This window comes from Copidosoma floridanum, unplaced genomic scaffold, assembly GCF_036245765.1.
Source record: "Copidosoma floridanum isolate Cflo_tuat_1 unplaced genomic scaffold, Cflo_Japanese_pri ptg000007l, whole genome shotgun sequence".
NCBI classification, from domain to species: domain Eukaryota; kingdom Metazoa; phylum Arthropoda; class Insecta; order Hymenoptera; family Encyrtidae; genus Copidosoma; species Copidosoma floridanum.
In genome coordinates, this window is record NW_028321884.1 from 12,326,375 (window position 1) to 12,348,548 (window position 22,174).

At 34.9% G+C, this 22,174-nt stretch overlaps 3 protein-coding genes across 3 annotated transcripts; 2 read left to right on the forward strand and 1 right to left on the reverse strand.

Annotated features, from left to right (window-relative positions):
* Window positions 1–327: 327 nt before the first annotated feature.
* LOC106636467 (uncharacterized) lies at window positions 328–4,394 on the forward strand. Its single transcript, XM_089588644.1, has 2 exons — window positions 328–368; window positions 2,892–4,394. The coding sequence occupies exons 1-2, from the start codon at window positions 354–356 to the stop codon at window positions 3,966–3,968; spliced, it is 1,092 nt and encodes a 363-aa protein (XP_089444770.1). The 5' UTR covers window positions 328–353; the 3' UTR covers window positions 3,969–4,394.
* Window positions 4,395–7,858: 3,464 nt separating this feature from the next.
* Window positions 7,859–13,989, forward strand: LOC106636477 (uncharacterized). The gene is made up of 6 exons (XM_089588934.1): window positions 7,859–8,022; window positions 9,344–9,475; window positions 9,548–9,982; window positions 10,978–11,370; window positions 13,525–13,858; window positions 13,928–13,989. The coding sequence occupies exons 1-6, from the start codon at window positions 7,882–7,884 to the stop codon at window positions 13,987–13,989; spliced, it is 1,497 nt and encodes a 498-aa protein (XP_089445060.1). The 5' UTR covers window positions 7,859–7,881.
* Window positions 13,990–14,156: 167 nt separating this feature from the next.
* Window positions 14,157–20,501, reverse strand: LOC106636490 (uncharacterized). Its single transcript, XM_014348888.2, has 10 exons — window positions 19,926–20,501; window positions 18,700–19,539; window positions 17,692–18,546; window positions 17,038–17,619; window positions 16,335–16,960; window positions 16,017–16,247; window positions 15,543–15,919; window positions 15,206–15,460; window positions 14,950–15,136; window positions 14,157–14,864 (listed from the first exon to the last, which is right to left on the reverse strand). Exons 2-10 carry the CDS (start codon window positions 19,520–19,522, stop codon window positions 14,832–14,834), a joined length of 3,969 nt encoding a protein of 1,322 aa, XP_014204374.2. The 5' UTR covers window positions 19,523–19,539; window positions 19,926–20,501; the 3' UTR covers window positions 14,157–14,831.
* Window positions 20,502–22,174: the final 1,673 nt, after the last annotated feature.

A 22,174-nucleotide genomic window follows, 5' to 3' on the forward strand; every position in this document is an offset into this window, starting at 1 on the left:
CAAGCCTTACAAACACTTTATTGAATTTAACTGTATCAATTCAGGAGTTAAAAAAAAAGTACAGGAAAAGATGAATGAAGATATTTCAATGTTGAAAGTAATGATTCTGAGAAACTTCAGCTGGCCTTACGTTGTCCCGTTTTTTCATACGAAGTAGAACAGTAAGCAGTATAGTAGTGAAAAAAATCTCGACTCCTCACGTATATATATATGTTTTTGCTTCGTACACAAGGGATTGGCTTTGACCAGTGATAATGATATCCGCAAAGACGATAACTTAAGAAATGCTATAAATAAGAGCCAATCTTCCTGCTGACCAGCAGAAGATATTTTCTCTTCTAGTTACAAACATCATGATCAGTAGGCTGGTGAGTTCACGGCTCAGATAATTAATTTTAAAAAAATAAATAAATAATTATCAATTACTTCAATAGATACACAATAACAAATAGAATACGTTCTTCGTTTTAACATTTTCAGTGTTATTATTTTGTTGATTAATTGTGTTTTTACCTGTAGGTCTATAATATAGTGCTATGATTAGTTTCAGAGTTTTTTTTTTTTTCATTTGTGTTATAATAATATTCTAAAGTAGAAAATATAGTTTCCTAAAGATGTAATCAATAAGGTGGGTAAATATGAATTGATAAAAAACTTTTTGCTATCATAACTATACGAAAAATCGAGTGCTGAAGTTTGAAAGGTTCATAATATCTCGAGAACAAAGGCACAATAGCATACAACCTACTAAAAAAAATAATAACAAGTTTCATTCGATATTACTTTTCAATTGGGTTTGAAGCTTCTTAAAAAACATTTTTATGAAATGTATCGCTAATGTCATATGGGAGCTGCGTTAGCTAGTCTTAACTGTTGAAAATTTTACAAAAAAAAAAAAAATAAATAAATAAAAATAAATTCTATATTATTAAACATTATTAGTTAAGTTATTCTTTTGTGTTTGAAAATTTAATATCTTTTCGTTTGTATAATGTCACTTTCATCCCATTATTATCATTAACAAATCCCTCCCATAATTTACGTTTTTAAATACATGAAAAAAAAAAAAAATTTTATTTAAAAATCCTACATGACATTAATACAAGCAGTATATAAATTGGCAGTATTAGCAAGCTAAACTATACTGTACTGGACATTAAGATGCATATTATATATTTAAGAAATACAAAAAATTGAAGGCAATCTTCTCAGAATTTACTAAAAATATACCAATGCATTCTAAAACTTTTTCTAAAGTTTATTGAAACATTATTGAAAAAAATTATGCTATTATGGTGGTATCAATTATTTACACCTATGTTTCAACGTTTTTGTAAAAAAAAACATATTTTACAAGACGATAGATATGAATCAACTTTAATTTAACAAATATTTTCTCAAAATAAAAATAGTTTAAAATTCTATTTTAAAAGTTTATTTCATTCGAATTAATTAAAACGATATATGGCGTAGTTTGACTTACATTTTAATTAAACAATCAGACTTATTTAATTTATTGACTATAAATAGATACATATAAATAGTTTGCTTTGTAAATATCAATTACTATGTATAAAAAGTCTTTCGTATTTATACAATATTTTAACATAATAAAATACTGTAATGCGCCACAGTGTAGACAGCTATCGAAACTTTATACTCAATTAAAAAGTTGGTTGTAACGTATTGCTCATCGCCCTAGAGTATTAAAATTATTATAAATCGATCTCTTTACCAGTCACTAATATCAAGCTTCACAACCAAATTTTTTTAAGATTTGAATTAGAACTGATTTGTTTTTCTTCTGTTTTTTAATTAAAACTGTAATACATTTCATAAAAACTGAAATAAAACTATGATATTAAAACTATAGTATTAAAACAATAAAGAATGATATTTGATTTTTTGTTTATCCTTCCAAAAGAAACAACCAAACAAAAAAATGAGCTTGTTTCAAGTTGTTTTAATTCTATAATGTCTTTAATATACAAATATGTAAACAATTTATTTTTTAATTCTTGTTTATTTACATAAAAATTATTTTAAAAAAAATTTATGATTGATGAAAAAATAAAAATTATATAGATAAGATGTAGTACAGTCGCTTGATAAAATGAAAAAAATTAGAGAAGCAACGTCCAAGCGGAAATTTTTTTTGTGATTAAGAAACGAAAAAAAACAGTAATAATAATGTTTTATGAAGTTCAGATTTGAGACTGTAACAAAGTTTAATAAGGGTTGTTATTAGTCATTACTTTTGATTATTTTTTTTTTTTTTTCGTCGTAAATGTCATTATAGAAACATCGAAAAAAGTAGTCATCTAATACTTGACTTTTAAGATTTATCAAAAACTAATAGCTTTTGCTAATAGCTATAATTGTTAATAATAGATAATTTTTATTGTCTTATATTTCATATATCATGGAAAAAAATAATAAAAAATAATAATCTTTATGGGCATAGTTGTACTCGCGTTTTGATCTCACGTTATTGATCTCGCGAACAAAAAAAAAACTAACAATAAGGATTCAAAAGTTTTAATACCAACTTGTGATGGACAATTGTGAAAAATTAGTCTTATAACTTGTCTCAAATCGAGACATTAAAAGTTATTTTAATTTTTTTTTATGTTCTAATTTTTAAATTAATTATTACCAACTTATCAAATAAAATTATTTCCACTTGGGTGTAAGTAGAGTTGTGTTATTTTTTTATAAGAGTAGTATATATTACTTACTAATTAAATTGTATAATATGCAAATATTCATATTTTATCATAAAAGAAGTGTCTATAACGAAGAACGCTCGAAGTGCGTTTAATACAACAAGTTAATTAAATAAGTGAGATAATTTTAATAACCTCAAATAAAAGATATTCGAAAAATTATAGGTGCTTATACCTCTGACAGCCATTGTCATCCAGACAATGGCTTCAGGCTATGCCGGGACCGAAGAACTTATGCACACACCTGAATTCAACCCACATGAGCTGCATCATCCTCCTGGTAGTGAATCCGAGCACCTTCAGAACCCTGGAACTAATGTCGAGCACCTTAGAAGTCCTGGATCCGAGTATCTACAAAATCCAGGATCCGAGCATCTGCAACATCCAGGGTCTGAATACTTGGAGAACCCTGATCACGATACTGGATATCTGAGGCATACACGCAAAGAAAAATCCGAGTATTATCTACGCCACCCACTACGGTCCGAGTACTTGAGTCACCCCAGTCAAGAACGGAACACTGAACATTTTCGACACACTCGTAGCGTCAAGCACCTGAAACACCCATCTAGATACGGTACCGACAACGTAGAGTATCTCAAACACCCACCCAGTCATCACTTCGACAATGTGGATCCTTACCAACCTCGACCTGCCCATGATTCCGACCAAACAGGATACCTCAAACATCCACCACAAAGCCATCATTACGACTATGTCGATCCTTATCACCCTCAACCAGCCCACGATTCCGACCAAACGGGATACCTTAAACATCCACCACAAAGCCATCATTACGACAATGTGGATCCTTACCAACCTCGACCTGCCCATGATTCCGACCAAACTGGATACCTCAAACATCCACCACCTAGCCACAATTTCGATCATGTCGATCCTTATAACCCTCGACCTGCCCATGATTCCGACCAAACTGGATACCTCAAACATCCACCCCCTAGTCACAATTTCGATCATGTAGATCCTTATCATCCTCAACCAGCCCATGATTCCGACCAAACTGGATACCTCAAACATCCACCCCCTAGTCACAATTTCGATCATGTAGATCCTTATCATCCTCAACCAGCCCATGATTCCGACCAAACTGGATACCTCAAACATCCACCACCTAGTCACAATTTCGATCATGTAGATCCTTATCATCCTCAACCAGCCCATGATTCCGACCAAACTGGATACCTCAAACATCCAGGTCATGGTTACGATGAACGTTATTGAACCTCATTATGACGGATAAACTAGTTTGATTACAAAAGTTATGATAATTGTTGATGAGAATTTTGGCTAGTAATTTTTCGCACTTTACATATTGGGTGACTCATTCTGATATTCCATGACATATAGTTAGTAATACATATCTACCGTTGAATCTCTACTACATGACATTTTTTGTGAAACCTGCAATGGTACAGTACAAATTTTTACACCAATGTTAGGTGTGTACATCAAAAAGACATGAATAAATATTTAGTAGTTTTTATACAATTATTCTTTACAACAACATTTCTTTCACAATTTCGTTTTTTTTATCCTTACTTATAATTTGTATGATTTACTTAACAAAAATGTTACTTTGAAAAAAGTATTTAAATACATTTAAAAAAATGTAACATCGTAAATAAATGATTTTCAGTTCTAAATGAATATCCATTGTGTCATTTTATTGTAAAACAACTGTTGAAGATTCGTTTCAACCGTCAGCTTACATGACTCCCAAGTGATATCAGTTATCGTTTGAAGAAGAGTCATCAAGCATCTGCCGCGTACGACTTGTCGTTATTTTTAATGTGCTGTATACATATACATCGATGTATGAGTCTTGATCGCGTAATCAAAACTGTTGACGTGAACGAAAAGCTTTTTGTTTTTTTTTTTTTTTCCTTTCATTAAGAAATGATAATAAAGACATTGCTTCACCTTGACTTCTATGACATTGTCGAGATTGCGTATTACATATCAATTTTACCACAAGTGCAGAGAACTAAATAATTTTTTTATAATTACGTAAATGTTACACGAAAATTAATTTCTTAGCATCTTTGGAAGATACTGCATTATATTAATTTTTCCACTAATCAATGAGATAATTTTTTTTACTCAATATATCTTACACTCGTTTATGAAGATACTCCTTTTATCATGTACCATTTGAAATTTTCAAAGTTTACAGATAAAAATGTTTGTATTGGATCGTTGGGCAGTACGCACGTGGTCAGTTGATAGCTAGACTTTCATTACGAATACAGTAATTCAGGGTAACTATTTAATCAAATTTTCATTGGACTTGTAACGCCAACCTCTACATGTTACGAAACAAATTTTTTTAATTCCATACGTATATGTTTAAAAAAAAGAGCAGAAAAAACGATGTTTTACACTTAGAGATAAAAAAAATTTATTTTCTTTGGAAATTTATTGAGTAAATATAAGTATACTTTTTAAAATTATTTACTGCATCAGTGATTCTACAAATAAACTGAGAAAAATTTGGTCAACGAATTTTGTTGTTTATATGCTCTTAAAAGTAAGTGATGGTATGGATATGTAAAGTACTGAGCGTGATACACTTTATTAATTAAATATTTATTTATTGTAACAATATTTAAATAAAAATCAATTTTTCAGGACAAAAAATTTGTAAGTAAGCCCTATGGTTTTGAGCAAAGTATTTGGAGTTTTGAAAAATATCTTTTTTTATGAAAACTATTGGCTTGAAGAATTTTCGATTCAAAATGAGTAGAAAAATTAAATTGTGTACGCCGTATTTCTTGCATGTTTATATCTTTTTAATTTCAACACATAATCTTCTGATAGTCGAAAAAACTAATTTGATGCATACTTACAAATGACAACAGACAAAGTTCAATAATTAAAGTGTTAAAAATGTATAGATAATAAATTTTAATCGATTACATTAATATTGGTATTAGTCATGAATGCTTAACCTCTTGTGTTTACTTATGTCAATTAAAAAAATTTCTTGGCAACGTTTGGATATTTTTTCATGATAAGGAAAATGTGAAGGAAATTCCCTGTCTTGACGTCAGTTATTTTTGAGCTTTTGATGCTTGGTTTAAAACGTATCATATTAAGTTGAGGAATCTTTAACACTATATACAAGTAGCAAAACAGATGTTCATTAAACGGTCTTGTTGAAAAAAAATTTTTTCAGTAGATATATTTTTCAAATAATATGTATAATTTAAGTAAAACTTTCTGGTGTAAAATTATGTACCACAAGATTTGATATAATTTATGAGCTCTAAAAAATTGAGTTTCTTTTTACTTTAATCATGTACTTATAAAAATTAGAGAAAAAACTATTTTGCCTGACGATCATTTTGCATTGTTTATCCAAATGTATACATGTTTTAACTAATCCATGATTTTTTCATTTAAAATAAAATAAAACATTTTTTCAACAAGTGTATACTAGTTGCCACCACCTATTCATCAGTCATATCAGTAGATATTTTAAGTTTAATCGTACTTTTTTTTAAATCTACAATTTTTCTAGAAACTTTTAAATTGAGTTTTATGATCCAAAATTCTCGGAGATTATTTTAGTTAGTCCATTAGAAAATATTTGCCAAATACTGTTTAAATTTTTGTACAGTACTGATAAAAATTAATTTGATGGTTACATCCCCAACTCAGAGATCATCTTTGAATTGAAAAATTGTAGTAAAAATAATAGTAATACCCTTAACACATGCAAAAAGGCTTATATAATGCATCAACGCGGATGTATATACAACTGAAAATTAAAATAAATAGCTAATATATTTTTTAGTTGGAAACCTATGTACTATATAATATACTTTAATTTATGGATAATCACAAGAACGTATGTTTCAATATCACTGCGGTGATTCATAAGCTGCTATTCATACTTTGTAGCCTTTGCTCTTTGATACTTATTATTATTATTACACACGTTCCAGCTTGTCACGTTCGCTGTTTCCCGAATGTACCAACTTTCACTGTATAAAAAACTTTCTTTAAAGTTTATAACAATGGAGTCTTACATTGTTACTTTTGCATTTATTAAGCATACCATATAATTGAAAGCAATATCAACTTTTTAAAATATGAATAATATTTGATGGATAGGAGCAAAATAAGGATGTAAGATTATCTTTCCAGCGTATGGCGTAATGATAAAAAGATAAAAGAAAAGAAATAAAGGGTTTACTAAAATCAATTGATTCAGTTGTATTATTTAGACTATCAATTAATTCACCTATATTTAAACGAAGTAATTGAAATATTTTAACGAAAATGCCGCTTTCCAAGTAAGTCTTTTTCAATCGTACAGTAAAAAAATATTCAAGATTTAATAGTAGCCAATTACTCTTATGCCATTACACCGTTAATTCAAATATCTTTCGAAAACGGTGAGAGGCTTACATAGTAAGGGATAAATATTCAAGCTATTACGATTATTACAATTAAATACATCAACACTGAGAGAAAAAAATTATAAAAATTACAGAGAAATTCCAGTAAAAATGACCATTCCGCGCAGTAAATCGGATGCAAGTTGGCAAAAAAAGAAAAAATTATTATTTTTAATGGTAAAGATTATTGTTTCGACAGTTAAAATTATAGCTTGAATAGTCAAAATTGTGGTTAGAACCGTAAAAACTACTATGCGGGAAAGTAAAATAAAATTTATTGACGATCCTTTTAAGGTTTACTGTTCCAGAATGGCAATTTTAACTGTTAAAACAATAATATTTACTGTTAAAAATATTAAATTTTCCCTCTTTTGACAGCTTGCATTAAATTAACTTCGTAGGATGGTAATTTTAACTAAAATTTATCTATAATTTTTATTATTTTTTTCTCCCAGTTCATAATTTGAAGATAGGAGGACACAAAAGACTTCAAATATGCCATTGTTACCTTTGTCATCGGATTGGACACGCGTGAAGATTAAGTTTACCATCGGTCACAACATTTGAAATCGCAAGTGGAAACAAGAAACGAAAACTCGATTGGGAGGAATTACACAACGGGAGATCAACTTACGTGACTTTTTAGGTAAAACATTCGACGTATAAAACGGACCTCGCGCCGTTACTTGTTTCACAGTGTCTCGTAATCAATATTTCGATCACGAATAAAAATGTCGGGCAAAAAGTTGATTGCATGGAGCCTCATGGCTCTGATTGTTTCAACTGTGGGGGGCCAGCACATTTTACGGGAAGTTCAGGAAAATGCGGAACCACAAGAGTCTGACGTCACCACGGCGAATCCGATTCAACAGGTCAGTGTGACATTTTTGATTTAAAATAGATTCTGTTTTTAATAAACGTATAAATGTTAAGGGTCTTTGGTTTTAATATTAAATATGATACAAAAATTTCAAATCTCTTGGCTAAACATTTCATCCAAATTTTTATGTAACTTATTTAATTTATTTAAATATAATATTTGAAACGGTGCTTCAAGTAGAAATGCATTAAATAAGTTTTTGCTTAAAAATTTATGTTTAATACTAAAAATTTCAAATAAATAAGATTTAAATTATTTCGTACAAAATAAAAAATTTTAAATAAAGACATCGTACAGGTTTGCACACCAGTAAAATAAATTTTAATTACGTTTCATATGGTTTTTAAAATTTTATAATTTCAATGAGGTGTTAAATGGAATTTGATTTCATTAAAATATTTTTGTAATTTAAAGTGTTTCACTAATAAAGTTGTATTTAACATCAACTACTAAAATTATAAAAATTCCAGTTTTATCTGAAACATTGTAAAGGAAATACTATCGATATTTGTTTCAACAGTTTTAAGCGATTCTTTAAATTTAAAAATTACATTATTTTAACTTCTTCCATATAATACTGAACAATTTAGTCTCAATATTCAATTATACGACTCAAAAAGTGGTTTTAATTGATACCAATAGTACCAATACATACGTCAATTTAAAAAAATCATGAAGTAGTCGACTAGACGGCCTGGCTAATTGTTGCCTTGAACTGATCAATTTTGAATAAAAAAAAAAAAAAAAAAAAATCCTTGCCACACATCAGTTTTACATTTGTTTTTATTTTCATTTGTGTATTGTATACGAGTACGGGCTCAAAGCTCTTTCGTGTATATATAGTTGGGGCTAATGAAAAAAATCGAGCAACTGTACGTAATAATTAATTCGTCTTTTCACGCCACCCAACCCACGAGGCCGGAGTAACTTGTTTGTTTTGCGCACATTTAAATTGAACATAATTGGGCTCTAAATTGTCGTTAATTCCGAATCATATGTAGGAGCAAATCCACAAAAAAACGTCCCGTTTTTGTCCCCGATTTTTGGAACAAAAACTATTTTTTAGCCACGCATGAAAACGGAATACTTTTTGTGAATTTCCTCATATACGTACACCTGATCCGCAGCTAACGTAAACTTATGGGGTATCGGTAGACACGATTCTCACAGCCATAAGCTCTAGATGAATTATACAGTTATCTCTGATATCAAAAAAAAAAAATCAAATCGGAAAAGCCCGACTCGCCCCAACTAACCCCTCCCCGAAGCGTTCCTCTTGTAACTCCATTAACGATCGTTGCACCAAATTTCAGGATCCCGCCACCGGCGAGCCTCAAACTCCACCAGTGCGAATAAGATTCCACTTCGCGGATACTCCGGCAGCCAAGGACCAACCGATCCCGAGCCAAAGTCCCGTCACCGCGAGCCCCACCACCCGAGCCAAGGTGAGCAACGCATAATACATGTGCACAATGGATCGGCCATATATAACACGGGCCGTTGTTTCTTGTTTCCAGAGGCAAGTGATTTGTAGTCCATCAGGAAGACCGAGTTTTCTGCCACTGGTCAATTCCCAAGTGATGTATGCACCACCCCAAGTCCCAAGAGCTGGCACGTACTACTACTATTATGATACTCGCCCAGTGACCGGTTGGCAACAACGGCCTCAGGTGACCGGTAACCAACCGTTTTACGACGTAACCCCATGGGACAAATACCGGAGTGGTACACCCCCGCCTACCACTGCCAGGGTCTCACCCAACAAGGATCAAAGTGCCCCCGGGACCGTTGCAGCCAAGTGCGACTTTGCCGGGATTCTGAGGGACGGGCTGAAAATTTTACGGGACGCAGCCTTGAGAGCCGTGGCCACGAGAAATCCGGGTGGAAGAGCCACGAGTAACGCGGGAGGGGCACGTGTCGCTGCTGCCCCCGTGGCGTCGGCCGATTCTGGGGTGGTTGTGGCCAATAGCTCGCATGGGGGGGATGATGAATATTAGGTGTCACTTTTATGGCTTCGTGTAGGGTGGATAATATAGTCTATGTTGTATTCATCTTGTGGTGCACTTGGTGGAACGTTGCTTGCAAAATAAATCCAGTTCAAAGGAATGTCACCGCGAAGACTCTCTTTTCTTATTCGTCGGGTGGAAGTATGCATTTTTTTAAAAGTATTTTACGAGCAGAACGGTGTGCCATTCTGTTGTTTTTTTTTGGGACGAACAGTACAACGATAAGCGACATTTTTTTCATTTGGTACCTTACGAATTGAAAATTAAAAAAAAAAAACAAAAAAATTTAATTTTGATTTAACAATGAACACTATATACAAATGATAACCAGGCAAAACTGTAATACCTTTTATCATTGATCTATCATGTGTGTTATTGGTAGATCTTTCTCTGATAGTTTTCTCTTGGTGGAAATTACGTTGAAGAACACGATTTCAATCCGTTATTAAATAACAATTGTTGATAATTTTTATGAACAATAATTTCACCAGCTATACTCGAAAATGTACACAAGTTAAAATTCACAAGAGTTAATTTATTGTACTTTTACTTTCTAAAAAGTCTGCAATAACGGCATTTGTCAAATATATAATTCTCATTCCAAATTTTGGACTTTGTTGATTTTTATCACCAGTTACTTTCCACTTGTCTTTAATTCTTCCTTTCGTACGCGAACCACAAACAGCCCCAATTGCACGTTGTACCGACAGCTTTCACCATATATTACACTTTGGAGGAAAAAAAAAAAAAAAAAGTCCCCGCTCTTACGGCTCGCATTTTCGGCAAAAGGCCGTCCCAAAGGAAAAGAGCAAACACAATGAGAGGCCGCAGGTCATACCGATCGCGACAAACGCTCACGTAGTACCAGCCGATTTGAGCGCAAATTTGCCTTAGAGTATATCATTTTCTCCTCTAAAAGCCACCACCAAAAAACTCCAAAGAACGAAAACCTATACTCCACCGAGCGCTATATATGTACATTGGAAAAAAAAAAAAAAAAAAAAACCCTCGAGCCGACGTGTATAAAAGCCACGAGCGGCGTAGCGGCCACCAGTTGTTTACGCCGGCTAGCCGCGAGTATTGTTGGAATGGGCAAAAAACCGGCCGCATCTATGCTGGCGGTGGCAGTGGCGCTGATGGTGGGCACCTCCACTTGTTGGGCCCAGTATTACGACAATTGGCACAACGGTGGTGGTGGTTATGGGAGGCGGTATTATTATCCGCAGCGTTTTCAGCAGCGACGGGGTGGCGATCCCGAGATCGACTGGAAGGCCGCCGGGGTCTCGCCGAACGACGTCCAGTGGATCTGCAGGAACTCCAAGACGCAGGATATGGTACTCGCGTTAATTGTTTAAATTGTAAAATTACTGGACTCCCGTTACGAGAATTTTCCGCGTGTACCTTTTCACGCCAAGTGATGATTTTTGGGCTCAAGTCAGCAAAGTTGTTGATCCATGTCGTTGTGGCCCAAGCGAATATCGTTTTAACGAATAAATAACGACTGGTGATAAGAATAATTGTAAATCTCAAGAGTTGGGACGAGTAATATCTTTTAATCAGTAATATTATTTTTTGTCGACAGTTTTTTTTTTTTTTTTTAAATATTAAGAAAATTAGTTTATTGACATCGCCGTCCGATACTTGACTTTGAAATTCACCAAAAATTAATATTTATTAATAACAGATTGTTTTTATTGTGTTTCATTATGTAGCAGATAAACAAAAAAAGTCGATCTCGCTAACAAAAAAGATAGTATCTGATAATTAGTATTATAAAGTTTCAATAGTAATACTTGTTGTGACAGATGATTGTGAAATAACAAGTTTTGTTAGTTTTCTCAAATCTAGACTTAATAAACTATTTTTTTTCTTTTTTTTTTTTAACTTATTGTTTAAAATAATTATTGCCAATTATCAGAAAAAACACTATTTCCGCTTGGATGGGCAAGGAAAAATTTAATTCTGTGACCGTCGTAAAGATAATATAGATTAATTTCGGTGGATTTTCATATCGTTTAAAAATATAGAAGTGGGAAAACAAATGTTTCATTGGATTCGTCGAATTGAACTTTTCAAATAATTTTCACGTATGACGGAGGGAAGCGCGCGTGTTACGCAACAGCGGCAGGTACAGCAACGCTGGAAGAAAAATTTTTCAGATTGCTTCTTCGTAATTTATTTTAATAGGCTGCTATAGTGAAAAAAAAAAATAAAAGGCAAAATTTTCAACGTAAATTTATTTTTTGTCAAAATAAAATTTTAGGGATGATTGATTGGAAACATTATAGAGCATTCAATTGAGGCACATTAAACATTAGAGTAAATCTCCAAGTAAATGTAACTCGATACAATTGTTATTTTTTTTGTTCTACCAAAAAAACTAAAAAAAAAAAAGAAAAAGAAAGTTCTATTTAATATGACATGGGGTTGATTTCAATGCCACTTGGGTGGCAAAAACTTTTCTCGCCAACAAAGGATGAAAAAAAAGACACTAAAAATTCCAATAATCATTGGGAATGACGATTCTCGGGATTCATCAGTGCATGCCCACGTGAGCTCATCGCGACGATTTTTCTCGCAGTACTTTGCTCGAGGAGTCATTGGTTAAATAACAACTGGTTTGCCGGTCGTCACTGGCAATGCGCTCGAGGTCAAAAAGACGAATAGCACACGCGTCTTTATTTGAGTGCTCGAAGCGTCATTATGTGTTGCTGGAACTCCATAAAGTTTACGTGTTGAATATCGAGGGAGTGCGATTTTTTTTTTTTTTTTTTTTCCGTCACTCCGAAAGAGTCAAGCGAAGAATGTTAATTGTTTTTCAATAAGTGCAGTTGTAGCTGAAGAAAAAAAATGATTATGAAGAAAAAAAAAGGAAATAAATATCGAACGATCGAATACAGTAATTTCATTACTGTAAATACGAAGAATTTTCAAATATTTAGTTATTAACGGCCTGTATGGCACCAATACATTAAATTTTTCATTTTTTTTCTGTGTATTGTCTGAAAGTCTCATGCGTTTAGTACCTTTTCTTGCAAATTTAAACACTAACTGAATCGCGCGAAACAAATGTTAAGTTTTGGACACTTGGAAAAACCGTTTTACATTCTGTAATGAAAGAGAACACCGTCACTTTTTTTCAGCTCTAAATTTTAGACGCACTATCGTGGCGAATAAATAGATAATTTTTTTCCAAGAGTATAGGTGACCATAGTGTACGAAAGCACTTGGCGATCACATGTGTATCGAACCAAAGTTCAGAAGTGCCAAAAAAGTACCATGATAGTCTTTTATATTTAAAAAATCCCGCTTACATTAACATGGGTTAACGAAAAATGACAGCAAATCCGGCTCAAAAAGTTTCCAGCTAGTTTGGGCCTTACAAAATAACGAAAAAGTTCTTTAAACGTTGTACGTTTCAAAACATCGTAGTTTTGATGCAATGACCCTTATACATCACATATATATGTTAAACGCTCAATTAACAGATCGTCATAGCCGAAGAGTCGCTGAGGGGAGGCTTCCCGTTGCGCCAACCGCCCCAGAACAACTTCCGGTACCCACCAAGCGGTGACGCGCCGAATATGCCGGGAAACCAGAATTCCAACGGCCAGTTGTACTTCCCAAGCCAGCCGCAGCCACCGAAGAATCAGTTTCCCCAGGAAAACAAAGATGACCTCACTTTCGATCCCAGTTTCGATGAGCCGTCGAAACCTGTTTGGCCAGATTTTGGGGGTAACAACAAAGCGCCGACTCAGCCGACGACTCCGGTACCCAAGCCGGAAACGCTCGTCACGAGTCTTGCGCCCGTTGCTCAACCAAGTAAGAAACAATTTTTGATTGATTCATCGATCAGAAGGTAAAATATTTTTCTGTCAACAATCATTGTAGCAGCACAGCCTAAAAAGGATGACTTGGATGACGACGATACCATAGAGATTGTCACTGGATGAGGAAAATGCGCGAATCACCTGAACAATTACAACATGCACGCAGATAAATTATCAATACAACAAAGTGTACCAACCAAGTATTTGTAGGAATCGTTTTGATTCTTTTGTACTGATGACAAATACAATGACGGATCAATGAAAAATGTATAGTTTGTACGATTCTTTTTTCGGACTTTTTATTAATAAACATATAAAAAATTCATATTACAAACTCGCCTTACTTTTAGCTATATACCGTACTAAAAAATTTATATTTCATTTCCACATGTTGAACGTGTACCAGACACGATACTGTTCATACATAACACGTAAGCGCTCTTGAAAAATGGTCGACACATCCAATGTTCAGAGACACCATCAGGTACAAAATTTATATGGCTATATAATTTTATACTTGCTAAGTTTCTTAAAATCTAACAGGAATCAAGCTAAGAATACTTTATCATTAATTTTAATAAAAATATTTTTGTGAAACGCTGTACAAAATTTTTCAAGTTTTTTTCTTCTTTCTGACAACTCATTGAATTACATTTTTTTTTTTTTTTTTTTTTAGAAGCAATGGCTCATAAAATATTTAAAAACGGTTCTAGCTTTACTAAGTTTAAAAGTCAAATTTACCTTTTTTTTTTTTGGAACGTTTTCTTAAAAGACGATAAAAGAAATTTCAATGGAAATGAATGACAGTAAAAAGTAGGCGTCCGTAAGTAAAATTAGACAAATCCACAAGTAAATGACGTGAACAAACGCGAGTTGATTCTTTCGAGTTTTAACTTAAGAATACTTGAACAATTTATAGTAACTGATTGATCGCTTTTTATTGTTATTCTTTGGCTCGCGAAAACTCAGGGCGCATTGGCAACTCTCCTAACGTGTTCCTAAAATAAAATAAATGTCTCAATGTTTTCATACTGGAATGAACGAAAATCATTGGCAAGATAGAACAAAATCGTGTGTACTTACGTGTAATTGATTTGCGTTAGGTATATCATCATGAGGACCTCTAGATTTTGGTGGCACTTTGGGCAATAGCTTCTCTGTATCGATTTTCAGATTAGGATTTTGTTTCAGTATATTATTTTTTACCTCCTCTGCAACTTTCCTGACGGCTTCGGCATTCAAGCGACGATCATCGCTCCACAGCGGACAACTATAAATTCAATCACGTTCAAATAAATGCCCTCTCCAAGTCGATTCAATCCAAAAAAATAATACGTACAGATTTGAGTTTGCTCCTCCTTGAGCGTTGAAATGATTGTAACCCTGTACAGGTCGATCACAAACGTAACACATTAAGGCACCGCAAGGACACCGCATTTTATTACAGCCTTCTTCCTTGTAAAACTGCTTTTTGCACTGATAACACGTGCGCAACAAAGCTTCTGTCATTTTTTCCTCAATCATAAGACGCGCTTTGTCTGTTTTGATCACTTCATCGCAACGTAAGGGAATATGATTCAATTCCTTGCACAAACTGCAACGAGAGCAAAGCAGAGATATCGTTTTAAACGATTTCCCTCGAGAAAACACATGAAATAATTCAAAGCAAAACTCACCGGCAAGTCTCTTTCATGCACTCTGGATTCAAACATTTAAACACCTTGTCCTCGGGCGGGGGTATGGACGCGAAATAACAGAACGGACACGAAACAAGTCCATCGACCTCAGCAGCCGCGACTTCAGCTGCTTGACGTTTCTTCAGCAGTGCGCTGAACTGCGTCGGTGGCAGGACCTTTTGCAGCGTGGCCAAAGAAATGTCACTCTGGCAATCGGTGAAGCAGCGCACGTGCGAATTGCCGTCTGCCAATGCAGCCTCTGTGCCTCGGATTATGCACTCGAAGCAAAACACGTGGCCTGTGTTGCACTCTGATGACTTTGTGGGCATGCATTCATCGTTGTAGCAACATAGACATGTCAATAGTAGACCTTTATCCTGTTATGAAAACCACCCATCAATGATTGCTTTTTTTTTTTTTTTTTTTTTTTTTTTTTTTTTTTTTTCCAATAACATTGATATACCAATCAAATACCTTTAGCTCCTTGAATAACTGTTCCTCTTTCATTTTCATCGTCTGAATGTGATCGATGATCTTCTGTTTATTTTTTATGAAGGCCATCTCTTGGAGCAACGGGATGTTTTCTGTTGGCATTTCGTACGCATTTCGCTTGGATTTCATATCCGGATGCATATTTGATAAAGTCTTTGCTGTTAACGATATATTGTAGTTGTGCATTCTGTATGCCCTCGTGAGTGTGCAAACCTTAAGGGATAAAAAAAACGACATCAACAAAAGTACGCAAGTAACTTGGCAAAATTAGCTTAGACATCAAAATGTACAGGTACTTACTTTATATCTGTTAAACTGCGACTTTAGAAACTCCATTGCTACGATGTTGTGATTTGACTGCCTGGTAGGGTCTTCAAAGTATTTGAACGGATCTGGAAGTATCTCTAAAAAATTTTTCAAGTCGAAGTTAGTTGTGTACTGTTTGATTTGCTCGGTGATTTTAATTTTTTTAAGGTAATCCTCCTTGGTGGGATAATCATGGGATTCAATCTTTTGCTGGATAAAATCCTCGATCGTTTGGTCGTTCGTCGTCTCCTCGACAAATTTTCGCAAATAGGATGGATCGGCGTTGGGGAATATTCCCACCAAATACTCGTACTTCTCATCGACTGTCAGCGCTGAGACTGGCTCATCTATTTCGTACGGTTGCATCTGGTCCACTTCAAGATTGTTGGACCCCTCTTGGAGGAGATGATCTATCAGGACGTTCAACATAATTTGCTGATCCGAGTTCGCACTGAATTGTACAGGCGGATGCACGCAGATGTGTTTAATGTAGCTCTTTTTCACTTCGGGAAACATGGAACGCAGTTTCACGTACACCGCGTGTGGGACCTCATTTTTTTTAACCTCGGCCTTCGAAGACGCAACGGGTGTTGATGGCCCTGGTATCTGAAGGACCGGCACTGCAATCATCGATTCGTCAGAATATTAATAAATGTCCGCCAGGATACAAATACAAAATAAAATACCAAAGGCATACCAGATATTCTAGAAGATGGTCCCGGTTGGGCCAACGGGTCGTACAACGGCTTCGGTGCCGCAACTACTTGTTGAACTGTCGCAGGAGCATGAACAGTCACGTGCCGCGCAGCAGCTGTTTTGATAACATTGTTGAGTAATCGAACGGCATTGTAATGTGGCAGCGCCTTGTAAGCGGGAGAGCCGATTTTATTCAAAACAGGCGGTCTAACGATCAGCTTCTGCTCTTCTATTAGATTGCCGTGGTCTTGATACGCTTTTTGGAACGGCACATTCCCTTGCGACCACAGGGGATTCGTACGCAGCACTCCCACGGGCTCCTTGTTCAATATTCTCAAGTGGTTTGGTGTAAGAAGCCTTGCGGTGGGTTGCGGTGGGCCGCGATTGTTTTCTCCGTTCTTCATCTTGGTTGCGAGATCTGTGAAGTTGAGTTTTGCCGGGAAGACAGTAGTGTGAGCTGGAATAGGTCTCGGTCCCGCAGAAATGGGGTTTTTAATTGGAGACAGTCTTGACGGCCTCACGATGGTACTGCTTTTCTCTGCTTTCGCGCCGGATCTTCCTGCCAGTGGATGAAGAAGCGCGTCTGAAACATCAGGAATGATTTAATCTGTAGTTTGTTGTTTTGGTTCAGTTTCAGGCAGGCGTCAATACATACCACTGCCTTTGAAAACAGGATTGGGGATAACTCTAGTCGAATCTGACATAGAGCCCGTTTCTGTTTTACCCATGGTAAAATATTTGGCAAATTCCTCGATTTCGTTGTGTAAATTAGGAAAACATTTATTGCTATTTAACGTACTAGAAGGGATGGAGAGTCTCCTTTCTGGGACCGCGGGTACTACCTCAGCATTGGTCTTTACAATGGAACTTGTGGTTAATGATGGAGTCAAGGATATGGGATCTTTTGAGACAAATGCCGTAAGCGCTTTGATTGGTTGCAACATGATCACTTGGGTATTCGCGGTTTCCGTAGTAGTCCCATTGGCAGACCCATCGTTTTTTTGACAATCCTTCGTTGTTTGACCTTGATTATTTTGACTGACGTTAGCGGTCGCGACATCAGACTCTGGTTGATTGGAAGACTCAAGATCCTTGGAAGATTCGTTACTTGGGATCATGTCGGTATCAACACATTCACGATTTTTTGCCTTTTTTGGAGGCGATGACGCGGATAAGGGACTCTCATCGAGTTTTCGCTTACTCGCTTGATCTTTCTTCTGTTCCTGCATCAATTGCCAAAGAGCCAACTCTTTTCGATTTTTTTGATTATAATTTTTCTTCAACAACTTAATTATCACTTCGATTTCTGCCCATGGTATTATTTCTTGAATACATATTAGATCATTGAGTATTAAGTCGTTATCAAAGGTTAAATCTTCTACATCGCTATCGTCGCTCGTAATTATTGTCTCCTCAAAGTCCCTGCTACATCCTGCAACTGGACCCCCCTTACGCGAATGATCACTCGGAAGATTTTTGACGTTATAAACCCTCTTGATCACGTCTAGATCTGAAATTATAAGATTTAAAACAATCGTATGTACATTCAGTTCAGTGTACAGCTTAAAAGGCTATTTCTTGTATTTGGCGATTGCCCTAACAAAGAGTCAGTAGATTATTTAAGTCAAATACATAGGGCTAGAACAATACAGTTTTTATGTACCTGAATCTTTGCTGCAACCTGGCATTGAGTCAATTATTTCTTCTACCGCTGAGTTATTAGAATCAGAGTTTCCAAGAGCATCAGCAATTTGAACATGTGCATTGTTACGATCAACGTTCATAAGCTCTTCGAAAATTGCTCCTTCCAGATTATTGTTAGGATCGTTGTTGTTTTCTTCTTCAATGATTTCGGAAATCTCTACAGTACTGGGAGCTCGATCAACGACATCAGTATTTGATTTATCCTCCAAGTCAGCCAATAAATCCAGCAATGGAGGATCATGAGATTTAGTTTCTTGGGTCACATAGTCATTATTGACATGTCTCTCAATGTCAGGATCACTCGAGTCATGACCATAGATGTCACTTAAATTTTCATCGTCGCTGTTATTACTGTTATTCACGGAGTTGTTGCTGTGTTTCTCACTGTCAATTATGTTTTCTTCGACATTGAGATCAGATCCAAACGAATTACTCTTTGTTAAATCAATAAATGGAAACACCTTTTTGGGCACCTCTAACTCGATAATACTTTCATTAGACTCATCATCATCAGCATCAATGCTGGACTCATAAATATTTTCACCCTTAACTGTTACACTCATGTGTTGTGGTAAGTCATCTAACATGAAATTTCCAATGTCTTCTCTTATTCGTTGAGCATCCAACATGTCTAAGATTTTTTGAATGGACTGCCTTGATCCATATTTTGGGTAGTACTTTTCCAACAGCTCAAATACTATTGACTCCTCGAAAGCAGAACAGCCATTTCTCTCGCAATGCTGCTTTACAACATTAAAGTCTTCAAATATATTGTCATACATGTTGCTCGACTGATGATCTGAAATAATTTTAAATAACTTCAGACTTGTGTACATCCAACATTCTTTCATGGTAGCATTGGGCCAATGTTCTTTCACAAAAAACCACGTTAAAATTTTGATCCCCCTCAACTTTAGTGAAAAAAACCTTTATTTAGACAGTCCACATATACGTGAATCCACTTCATTTCATGTTAAAATGCAAACAATCAATCGACCAACAAATTTACAACAGCTGAGAAAAAACTGTGCCAATCATCGAATGCCCAAGCAGCGATCAAGATCATTCAATGATGAATAAAATTAAAAAAAAAAAAAAAAAAAAAAAAAAAAAAAAAAAAAAAAAAAAAGAAATAGATACAAGTATACGAGCAGGATTAATAATTATATACATCAATAAACTTACCCGATACACAGAAAATCGTCGGAAGAGACTCTCGAGACGTTCTGAACGAGAGGAAGAGCAGCAGACGTCTGAGAGGGCAGTAGGGAAGGGGCGAGTGATATAAAAGAGGTGTTATGTGAATAAGGCGCACTGCCGTAAAGTAAACACTCAGCTCGACGACCTCATCTGGAGCTATCCGTTCCAGGGGAAGACGCTGAGCTCACCGACAACAACACCAGTAGCACTTTGGCTCAACCTAACCTTTAGGTGGCCGCACATGGATCACTATATATACCCCCCCGGTGTCTTCGTTCTTCAAACTCTTGTCTCCTCCCACGATCCTATATTATAAGGATCCTCTAGACGAGTATTAAACGTTATACCTACCCAAGCTATTTGCAAGGACACGTCACCTGTAACAATTCTCTAGAAGACTCCTTGCGGCTTGCATGCAGTTGTAAATTTTGTTTAGCGGTGCGTTTGTGTATGTTTACACGTACCCAAACCGAATGGCCCAATTGTCTATATCTAATATATCTATATGGGTAATATATGACAACACACGCGACGCGTAGTCGCGTGTAGTCTATACGACCTACGTATATGAACTAAAAACAACGTTGACGATGGAAAAACCAGATTGGAAAAACGTAGCAAAAGACTGTCGTACCTATTTCTAAAATCCGTTTTCTTTTGTCTATTTTTCTTCTTATTGGCAAATATTCACATCGATCCGATTAATATCGTGCAATGCTTATATACCTACTTAATAAGTTCTTACACCTTCAAGTATTTATGCACATACTGTGTGTGCACTTACTTTTAATTCAATCGTTTTTTTCACTCTTTTTTCTCTTACTTACCTATACAGAGATAATGAGTAAAGTATCTTAATAAATCTGAGAAATAAGTACAATCCTTATTTTAAGTTTTGAGGCCTCCTCTTACACACACACACACACAGATATATATTTCAAATCAGCTATCGCAGTATCACCCTCCCTGTCACAGTTTGGAGTAGAGTGATCTCACACTGGAATTAACTTAGATAAAATAACTGATAAGTACATGCTGATTAGCAAGATACCAAGTACGTACTACATACGTGGGTACAACTTGATGTAATATAAAACTTGAAAAACGATAAAATATAACGGTTGCTTCTTCGGCAAGTTTAAACTGGTTGCGGCTTTTTCCCGTCGTCGCGCAAATTACCTACACTGATTATCGTGATGTGAAGGAAAGAAGAACCAAAACCAAAAACTGCTCTGGGCAAGATATGACACGTTTATACATGTGTGCATGGGGCAAGGGGTACTTAAATTATTATCACTTGTTCCAGATCTGCTGGGATTCGGAAAATGTGTGGAAAAAAAATTCAGTACAATTGGTACTTATCATATGTGACATGATAAGTATTATACTGCAATGCATGTCTTATCAAATCAAAAACGTATCTTATCTTTCTTGAATTATAAGACTTTAGATGATGCGTTTTTAAAAATTCAGAAGTGAGATTACGTTCTTCGTGGTGTAATTTTCAATGGTTAATGTACTTATTTCGCTGGGTCTATTCGATACCAAATCCACGTGTATAATATTTACACGTGGGTGCGAAATTAAAGTGAGACATTCCTCAAAAAAAACTTTCCCTTCCAAAGAAAGTAAAAAACTTTCTAGGCCCTCCATATTCTTCAGTAGATAAATATTATATATATATCTTCTTTTTGTTGACATATCTTTAGTATAAATATATTATGACATTTGGAATTGGATTATTTTTCAGCAGATCCTTTTATTGATTATGATATATATGTATGTACACACTAATATTTTTATGGTACATCAACATTTTACATTTAAAAATTTTCTACAAATACATTATTTACATATGTACTTATAATGAACGCTATTGGAAAGTGTGTGGACACAAGTATACGTACAATAAGTTTTAGTACATTAACAATTCCAAATAAATGCACATGGTAAAACATATGTATATAATTTTTTTTTTTATAAATTTCGGGAGAGTGAGTTTTGTTTGGAGCATAATGGGGTATTATGGTTTACATTTGAAATTTATACGTTAAATAGCAATAATATAACTTAAAACAGTTTATTTATTTAGAGGGTCAATCATGTACAGTTTTTTTTTTTCGTAAATCTTGTCATGTTTTTCAAAAATTCGCTTGATAATGTTAAAAAATATGGATTTTACCTTCATCGTTCTTCGAGGTGTTCTCCCAAACAGTGATTTTTTCGAACTTTCT